Source organism: Bos mutus, chromosome X (genome assembly GCF_027580195.1).
Source record: "Bos mutus isolate GX-2022 chromosome X, NWIPB_WYAK_1.1, whole genome shotgun sequence".
Taxonomy (NCBI): Eukaryota; Metazoa; Chordata; class Mammalia; order Artiodactyla; family Bovidae; genus Bos; species Bos mutus.
Window position 1 is genome coordinate 100731 of NC_091646.1, and position 9707 is coordinate 110437.

The following is a 9707-nucleotide window of genomic DNA, read 5'->3' on the forward strand; positions in this document are numbered from 1 at the left end:
GGTCCCCACATCCACTTGATGACAGCTTCTCAGTGAATCTGCTAGTTGGCTCCACAGAGGGGCTCTAACAGACTTTACTGGTAAAGAATTCACCTGCCAGTGCAGGGGACACAAGAGACTTTGGTTCAATTCCTGGGTCAGGAAGATCCCCTGGATAAGGAAATGGCAACCCACTCCAGTATTCTTACCTGGAAAATTCCATGGACAGAGGAGCCTGGTGGGGTCCCAAAGAGTCAGACACGACTGAGTGTGCAAGCACACAACATAAACTTACCAACATGGCCTCCCATCCCTGTCTGCATTTCTACACCATCTGAGCCCTCCCAGACCCCAGGCTAGCCAGAGAGAGTGAGGAAACAGCTGGACACAAGGGTATCTTTGTGACACACGAAAGTGTCTCAACACCTCACAGGGAAAACACTTCACCTTAGAGTCTAGAGGTGGGGGAGTGTGTGTATACGGTGTTGGTCTTTCTAAATTTGGGGCTGTATCACTCGCCTGGCTCCTTCCTGGCCAACTGGCTTTTGATTTTATTCACAGCTCTTGGGTCTCCTTAGCAAATATCACTCTAACTCTTAAAAGCATAGGAGCCAGGTCAGAAAAGTGACTCAGCAAACCACATGGTGTCATTTGAAAATGTTTTGGTTTTTTTTTCTACTGCTTCAGAACTTGAATTGAAAATCCAATCAGCTGAGAAACCCAGGCAGAGATCCTGGAGCTCCACAGGAGCCAGGCCCCCAGATAGGATTAGCTTTGAATCAAATTCCTAAGAAAACTCTCCCATCACTAGGTTGAATATCTATCCTCTGGCCCCTCACACCCTCCCCCAAGTCACCCCTTGTTTTATACTATAAGGGCTAAAATTGTGTAGAATGAAATTATCTCTAGCTGAACTTAGGGAGCTGACCATTTTAAGGAACCGCAGGGTGAATCCTTCTTAAAAGTTAAGAATCACCCTTCCTTTTAGGCACTTTGACTGAAAAGTCACATCTACCTCGAGCAAGAAACACCTGTTCTCTGATGGTGTGGTCCAGGCTCCCCAAAACAGCTCTTTGTGTCTGCTTGGGACATTTTCCTGGCTGTTGTTTTATTGAAGAATGGAGAAGCAGAGTTCTGTTCTTAGGGTACACTGTGGGGCCGGCCTTAGATGTTCCCGTATACACAGGGACATCTTATTCTGATTTTAAATCAGTGTATCAAAAAAAACAAACAAACAAACAAAAAAACCTCAAACACCATGAGGTACTTCATTCAGTACAGCCTCAGGTATGTGAAAACAGCGCCCACCAGTGTCTGATACCTAGTGAGCAGTCAGTACTTGTTGAATAAACAAGCCACATCTCAGAATCGCTTCCTTTCTAATCAAGAAGGCTATGGGGTGGGGGGGGGTTCTGTGAATAAACATGAGGGACACTCATAGAATTGTTTTTTTTTTTAATAGGGTGCATCTCAGGGCTCCCCAGCACAAAAAGCCTTCTGCCCAACCAGTGGGACAATTCCACTGGCTCCCAGTAGCCTGTCCATGTGGTGCCCAGTATCCTTCTGTTTAAACAACAACCACCCCTGCAACCACCAGCAGTGGGAGAGTCTGAATCCCGTCATTGGCATTGCCTGCCCCCGCCTCCGCCCCCAGCAGCCTCCCTGCAGAACCACTGCAGCCCTCCCTCTCTGCAGTGCCCCACCTCCACCCCAGATTCATGACGACCAAGATGCTCTGCTCTTGAGAAGGGCCCAATTATTTGCCATCTCCACCCTTCCAAATACAGCCAGCTTCTCTCTCCTCCCAGTCCCCTCCCTGGCCAGAGCCCCCACCTGCACTGCGGTCATTGAATCCGGGTCCCTCCCTTCCTCTCAGACCTGCTCAAAATTCACCTCCTCCAAGAAGTTCTCCTTGATCAAGCTTGCTCTCCTCTTAATCACTCATTATTTCATGCCCCTTAGTTCCTAGCTACCTCACTCAGGAAGTCTATTCATTATAACTGCTACAGTTATGCTGTAATTGTGCGTCTGGTCCACAACCCGTAAGATATCCACCAGTCCCAGGATTATATATCTGACAGGAACCAAGGTGTGGGTTGTCAGAAGGTAGGATGGATGGTGTCTGCTCACTTTTTTTTATAACCTTGTACATGTTCCCGATTCCCACCTTGATGACAGGGGATGCAGTCTCTATCAGAGTGCAGCAAGGACTGAGGCCCATAATTCTGTCCTGTGCACTAGGTTGTTGTTGACTGGCTAATCCTTTGCGCTGACCTTTGAACCCACTAGGATTTGCTTACCTGGGTCAGCTGGACCATACAAGGGTGGGTCTCAGGAAGTCCAGCCTTGAGCATCCGTGGAAATAGGTGGCTGCCCACGCAAGAGCCTCAACGCTCTGCCAATCTCCCAAACGTTTCCTTAAAGGTGCTGAAATCCCCGCTTCGGGCAATACTTTGATCAGAGACCTCCAAGTCCACCGGTGAATTACAAATGTGTTATTTGCAAGGGAAGGTGAGCCCCGCTGCAGTAGAGGTGCTTTAGCGCCTGGGGGCGGTGTTGCCAAAAGGGAGATGGGGGTTGCGGGGAGGGGCATGAAGGGGCGCCGGAGTCAAATTACCGTCCAAGCGCCTGCTCCGCCCAGGTCACGGACTTACCGCTCATTCCTAGGCAGCCGGCAAGCGTAGAGTGCAGGCACCTTGGTGCAGTGTGTGTCTGTGTGTTTTCTATTTTATTGTTTTGGCTGAGGTTGTGTCCTGCGTGTAGAGGGAATTCCCTCAGAAATGCTGCCCTTGGAGGCTGAAACACTAACCCACCCACCTCCACTTCCCCTCCCCCATGCAAGGGAACGTGGCGTTGCCAGGGCTGAGGTAAGTGGGAGCAGCTCCGAAGTAGCCCAGACGCTGATTCAGGCCTGGGCTGTGCGGGACCTACGCCAGGGAACTCCGGGGAGACTCCCCTGTCCAAACTCTGGAAACCCAGGGTTACTACTAGACTCGGGAATTTGCTCCGCCTTGGGTCTGCGCACTTTACGAAGCGGGCTGCGTGGAGCTGGCTCGCACGTCCATATGGGATCTGTAATTCTTTTTCCCGCAGTGTCGAGTCTGGACTGGGCGAAGCCCACTCATCTTGTTGCGCAGATGTTTCGTGAAACGCCTGATTGGCTGAGGGCCCCTGTGAGCCCAAGAAAGAACTCTCTTCAACCCCGTTCCCCAACAGGGTGCCTAAGAGCAACGCTCTAACCCGGGGTCCCTAACCTGCCCACTCCCGCACTGGCAGAGGGGCTGGCACGGGCTGCCGGCTTTGCAGGTGGTTGTGGCCGCTGCGGGAATGCGCGCAGCCGGAACCTCGCACTCTGCCATCCGGCCCTAGCCCGTACGCCAGCCCGGCGTCGAGGAGCCAGGGCTGCGTTGGCGCCACAGCTGGCCAAGGTGAGGAGTGCATTCTTTGTGCGTGTGAGCTTGGTGGGGGGGTGCGCGCGCACGCGCGCGCGTTGAGCGGGGGGAGCGGGTAGAGACCTGGGGAGTGGGGAGAGTCTGGTACTGCTGTGTTCTGGATTCGGATCTGAGCCCTTGGCCTTATTTGTACCACGTTGCAAATAACTACACCCTTAAAAATAATTTTTTTAAAAAGCAAATTCTTGTACTGAATAGGCAAAACCATTAAAAAATACGGATCTTTCCACCATCCAAGAGATAGTTTCTGGGGCCCCTCGGGTGAACGAATTCTGTTGAGACGGAGTCTTTTGCAGGCAATAGGGAGCTTACGTAGGGAGTTCAGCCCTCTCCCTGCCCCCTCCCCTTGATGTTCCCGCAAATTCTTTGGAGAAGACCTGAGCAGGCTGGATGGCAATAATTAGGGACAGAGGGATTTTGCAGAATGTAAAGTATGTTGGAAAGCGGGGATTCGATGTGGTTCAACTGTATACGAGGCGAATGTGAAGATTAGGTGGAATCGTGGCTTGACGATCCCCTCCCGCTCTCCTGGGCTCCAAATTAATTTCTCCGCCCAGTGAAATCATAGGGCTTGGGAAGGTGCCTAACAGCTGAGGGGGGACGGGGGTTTTTGTTTGTTTGTAACTACCTAAAAGCGGCTTCGAGGAGCAGCCAAGTTGATGCCTGGAGGCAGCTGCCCCCCACTTTTCAAGAGGAAAGGTGTTGAACAAAATCAGGCTAGTGGATCCCCCCCTCCCCTTCCCTTCCACCCGGAGAGGAAAAGCGCGACTTCAGAAGATGCGCGGGTTCGCGCTCGCTCTTTCTTGCGCTTTCACTCGTTCTCCCCCCTCCTTTTTTTTTTTTTTTTACAATCAACGCACACTCCGTGCACTAGGAACAAAATAGGAATCAAATTCAAGGAATGTTGATCCTGCCGCTGCAGACAGCCGAGCTGGGCTGTCTTGAGAGATTCCTAAGGAATTCCCCTCCTGCCAGCCCCCCGCCCCGTTCCTTCTTACCCACCTCCTGCTGCCCATCCCCCAGGGTTGCGCAAACCCCCCCATCAGCGAGGTGCAAGTCAGGCTTCCCCCCAATGCAGCTCTGAATTTCAGGCCAGCTTCGCCTGAGTTGAGAGGGGGCGAGGACCCTGTTTCTTCTAATTATCTTTAGTGGTGAGCTCTTAGAAGTGACGGGGACTTTGCAAAGAGGGAGCGTCGAATGGAAAGCGAAGGCGCAGGTTGCAGGGAAGTGTTTTGATCCCCCAGACAGCTGAGATTTACCACCGGCTGCAAGTCTGTCGGCACACGCACACAAACATGCGCACACCCGCACTCCGGTAAGGGATACTCCGACGCAAGCTGGGCTCTCGCAGCTCCGCGCGTCGCCCCCGTCCCTACCCGGCCGCTCCCCTGGGGCTCGGGTCCGCGACCCCGATGCTGGGGCACGCGGACCCCCCTCCCTCGCCCCGCTTCCCGCCCCCTGGCTCCCCGGGGCGGCCCGGGCGCTCGCGGTCCAGGGGGCAGCGTACTCACTCCTGGCCGCCGCCGCCCCGAGGCAGGGCGGCTAGACTTACCCATGGAATCCGGCAGGGACATGTCGCTGGACCGCTGCTGAGTCAGGGACTGATGCATGGTGAGAGCTGCCCTGTGGCCCCGGCCCCCGAAGCTGCTTCAGGCGCCCCTGGCTCAGGGCGCCCCGCAGAGCATCCTACTCCGCGGCTGCCGCTCCCCGTCCCTCCGGAGAGCTGAGGAGAGACTGCCTCGGTTGCAAGCTGCAGCCCAAGTGCCTCCTCCCCCTCCCTTCCCCTCTTCTCCCTCCCTCCTCTCTTGCCTCCCTCTGCTCCGGGAGGCAGCAGCATTGGCGGTCCGAGCAGCGACGTGCGCTTGCGCAAGACCCCTCTCCTCCCTCCCCCTCGGCCTCCCCCCCCATCCTAGTTATCCACCTCCCAGCCTCCCAAGCCAGACAGGGAGCCGTTTTAGCCCCTTGGGGCCAGGACTGCGTAGAGAAAGAGGGGGAGGCTACAGCCTGGGGCTGAGTGGCCTTCTCTGTACTTTGGAGAGAGGGTCTTGGACTAGCATCCTGTTCTAGGATTTATAATTGGGGAAGGGGCAGAGTAAGAGGTTCAGAGCTGAGAACACACACACACACACACACACACACGCACATTTGTGCAGGTTTGGTCTTAGTGCTTCCAGAATGACATAATGGAGCTGGAGATGATCCAGAGAAGGGCCACTCTATAATCAAGGGGATGGAGGAGGGTGGAGGGGGTTGCCATATGAAGATAGATTAAACAAATGCAGACTCTTCAGTCTAGAAAGATAAAGGCTGGGAAGGGATGTGACTAGAGTGTATAAAATTATGCAGAGATGGAGTGAGGGAACACGGCCTTATTCACCAAATCTGAGAATTCTAGAACCAATAGCCCCCTAAAAGCTAGATGTGGATTCAGCAAAAGTAAATATGACTCTGCATCAGCACCTGAATTTGTGCTTTTGTTCAGGGTTCTTTTAGGTCAACGATCTCATTTTCTCATCACAGCAGCCATGCAAGGAAGGAAGAAGAGGTATCAATAGCTCCATTTTACAGATGGAAAAACTGAGTCTCAGAGAAGCGATGAAAAATTCCTGTATTCACTCAGCTAGTCAGTGACAGAAGTGGAATGTGCACCTAGATTGGTTGGCCTCCCAGGTCAGTGCTCTTCCTGCTAAGACAGCTAGTAGAGAAATGCTATTGTGTATAGCACGTTGAAAACCTGAAGAATTCATTAGCCTGGAAAAGTGCAACAGGATGAAAACACAAGTAGCTTTGCCAAGAGTGAGAAAGTCATGGCTGACAGACACACTGTGGATTGCTGAGGGAAACTGGGGATGCAGTAGGAAGGTCCCTGCTCTTGGAGAACAACTAGGTCCTCCCCCAACCTGTCCTTCCGGACCCCATCAGGCTCTTGGGCTGGAATCACTCTGTTGTTGGCCCAGAGGATGGTTCTAACATCTCCCAAATGGCAGAACAAGAGGATGTCTCCTTGGTGTGCCTTGAGACATCTGCCTGGTGGCCAAAGGAGGTGGAAGGTGAGGGAGGGGAGGGCAGTGGGTGAATCAAGGTTTGAAGGCATTCATTCTGCCCCAGTGAGAGCTCCCGGGCTCTGCTTGCCAGGCCTCCTTCCAACCACCTCCCCTTGATGACTGCTACAACCCTCTCTCCATGTGTACCCTCAAAACATACCCAGATCAAGTATAAAACTCTCCTGAGAGTTGATGGGATGAAGAATACCTGTTTCTTTCCAGCTCTGCCTTGCTAATCTACTTTCTTTCCTTATCCAGGAAATGGAACCAAAGGCCCTTGTCCTTTCCCATCTTCCCAAGGAAGAAGAATTGCTTCCTGAAGGTTGAAAAGGGAGCCCTTTGTCAAGAACTTGGGCACCCCAGGGGCCAGGCTGAAGGCTGTGTCAGGTATTATTAGCAGCTCTAAGCTATAGATGCCGTTTCAAAATCTGGGATTCATGTCCTAGATAGAGGTAGGATGCCCACGATTGTAGCGGTGTGTGTCTTAAGCATGTTTGGCTTATGTGTCAGAGTCTCCAAAAGCCCCACAAAGGCAGAGAGAAATCCCATATATACATTCTGCCACGTTTGTCTCCAGTTCTGTTTACTTGTCTCTTCCTTCCCCCACTCTAAATATCCACAGATTTAACGGGAAGAACTCCTGCAACCAGCACTGATTTCTCAGGAGTACTTCATAATTAACTGATTTTGTTGCTCTGAAAGTAGCCTTGAAGAGGTTTTTATACAGGCTGGAAAAGACAGCTTTACACCTTCTTCCGGGATCTGGGTTCCCCAATAGCAATCATACAGCTAGAGAGCCCTAACGAAGCCAAACAGGAACTTGTTACTATGCTGGTTACAATGGATGGAATGCTGTCTTTTCACTTGAGAGAGAAGCACATTACCTGTGAGTTGACACAGAAGGCATATGTAATTTGACCTTTATAATCAAAGCTGGAAACTCGGGAGGTGCCTTTAATTGGGGGAGTGAGCCTTGCTTTATGCACCATCTGTATTCCTGAATCTGGCGCGAAAATGAAACACTGTTTTAGAAAATACTAGAGAAGCTGGCTATTTCAAAGAACAGTGTACTGTGTATTTCCTTCACACTGTCTCTCGGGGTACCGTATGGGACTTGGAACACAGCAGGCTCTCAGTCAAGTTAAAAATGACTTGGAGACCAGCAGCAGTGACAATAGCAGCAGCTGCGGCAGCTCAGAGAGTAGTAGCAGTCTTCTCCCCGGAGATGCTGGGCTGGTTTGCTCAGAGGACCTGCCATAAGTGGAGGGACTAGAATGGGAAATCGAAAACACACACACACACACACACACACATTTCAGCTGAGCCTGGCACAGGGACCCCCTTTCCTCCAAAAGAAAGTTTGTTTTAACTCAGAATGAGCTGGACAATTAAAAAGCAAGAGGCGATTTTTCATGGGCTCTATTCTGATTTTCTTCCTGTCAAAACATTTGTGGGTTTTCTACATACATCAGCTCATAGTAAAATTTACCAATAGGCAAGCTGCCTAGATGAAGGAACATGTCTTTCATGCTAATGAAGGCTACTATAAAACTGCTTGGTTAGGTTCTGATAAAAAAGAAATTATTAAAATGGCTTAAAATAAATCCTTTTCGTTGCAAGCTTAATCAAGCATACAGTGTTGCCCTGGGTTGCAAACTGAGGAGCATGAGGAGACTTTTGCCAGTGGGGCTGCAGCCTGCTTCTCTCTTCTCCTTCAAACCAATGATAAGCGTGCTCCCCAAAAGCCTTCCAACCACTAGAAAAATGCCAGGTGGCGCCCTGCCTCTAACATGTTCACTCTGGGAATAGCCATAGCACTCCATCACTTCCTTATTTTGATGATCAGTTTGACTGGGTACTTGGAGAAGGAAATGGCAACCCACTCCAATACTAAATTGCTATAGTACCTTCATGATTCCAAATTTGGGGATGTAGACTAGATGTCTGCATGTGTACATACACATATATGCATCTATGCATATTTGGAATAGTGGCAACACCAGTATTCACAAATGCACAGACACACACACATACACATACATATTTACACCCTAACCATTCCCTCTCTGCCATGGTTAGCACCATCTACCTCTCAGCTCCAGACATGAGTTGATCAAGGATAAGAAAGGAGCTTCAAAATAAAGGAGAACCTGAAAGAATCCAAGCATCTCTAATTGATGCCAGAGTTGTGTCCACCCAGACTACCACAGGTCAATATCTAGTACCCAGTGCCTGTACTGAAAACAGATAAATCAGAGGAGAACACGGTTGATGGTGTTATTTCGCCAACAAAGCACGACTGGTTCCCATCATTAGCTGGTAATTTTCTTTCCATACCAGGAAAATCACCACAGCACCAGGAAACAAAGCTGGTACTTGTCTTTACTTTGTTATTGTTTCCTTCCTATTCTGTGACCTGCATCAGTTACCAAACACTGTCTCATTAGTGTTTTCCAGTACCAGTAAGAAATTTTTGATGACATGATTTTATTTTTTTTTCTCTTTCTTTTTTTAATTTTTTTAAATTTTATTTTATTTTTAAACTTTACCTAATTGTATTAGTTTTGCCAAATATCAAAATGAATCCACCACAGGTATACATGTGTTCCCCATCCAGAGCCCTCCTCCCTCCTTCCTCCCCACACCATCCCTCTGGGTCGTCCCAGTGCTCTAGCCCCAAGCATCGAGTATCGTGCATCGAACCTGGACTGGCATCTCGTTTCATACATGATATTTTACATGTTTCAATGCCATTCTCCCAAATCTTCCCACCCTCTCCCTCTCCCATAGAGTCCATAAGACTGTTCTATACATCAGTGTCTCTTTTCCTGGATGACATGATTTTAAATGGATGGAACATCATTTATTTATCATTCCCTGCTATGGGATATTTTCAGTTCAGTCTCTCAGTTGTATCCAACTCTTTGCGACTCCATGGACTGCAGCATGTCAGGCTTCCCTGTCCATCACCAATTCCCAGAGCTTACTCAAACTCGTGCCCATTGAGTCGGTGATGCCATCCAACCATCTCACCCGCTGTCGTCCCCTTCTCCCCCTGCCTTCATTCTTTCCCAGCATCAGGGTCTTTTCCAGAAGTCAGTCCTTCACATCAGGTGGCCAAAGTGTTGGAGCCTTAGCTTCAGCATCAGTCCTTCCAATGAATATTCAGGACTGATTTCCTTTAGGATTGACTGGTTGGATCTCCTTGCAGTCCAAGGGACTCTCAAGAGTC

The 9707-nt window shown here is 50.2% G+C and overlaps 1 protein-coding gene and 1 long non-coding RNA gene across 2 annotated transcripts in view; one reads left to right on the forward strand and one right to left on the reverse strand.

Moving 5' to 3' along the window:
• The window catches only part of TMEM255A (transmembrane protein 255A), a 48140-nt gene extending 42961 nt beyond the window's left edge, over positions 1–5179 (reverse strand). Inside the window, exon 1 of the mRNA XM_005891535.3 lies at positions 4984–5179. Coding sequence (XP_005891597.1) covers positions 4984–5041 — 58 coding nt within the window. The 5' untranslated portion in view covers positions 5042–5179. The remainder of the gene's footprint in view (positions 1–4983) is intronic.
• On the forward strand, positions 2648–9064 carry LOC138986469 (uncharacterized). Its single transcript, XR_011463317.1, has 4 exons — positions 2648–2846; positions 3073–3407; positions 5914–6101; positions 6734–9064. It is a non-coding gene; the product is annotated as an uncharacterized lncRNA (long non-coding RNA).
• The last annotated feature ends 643 nt before the right edge of the window (positions 9065–9707 follow it).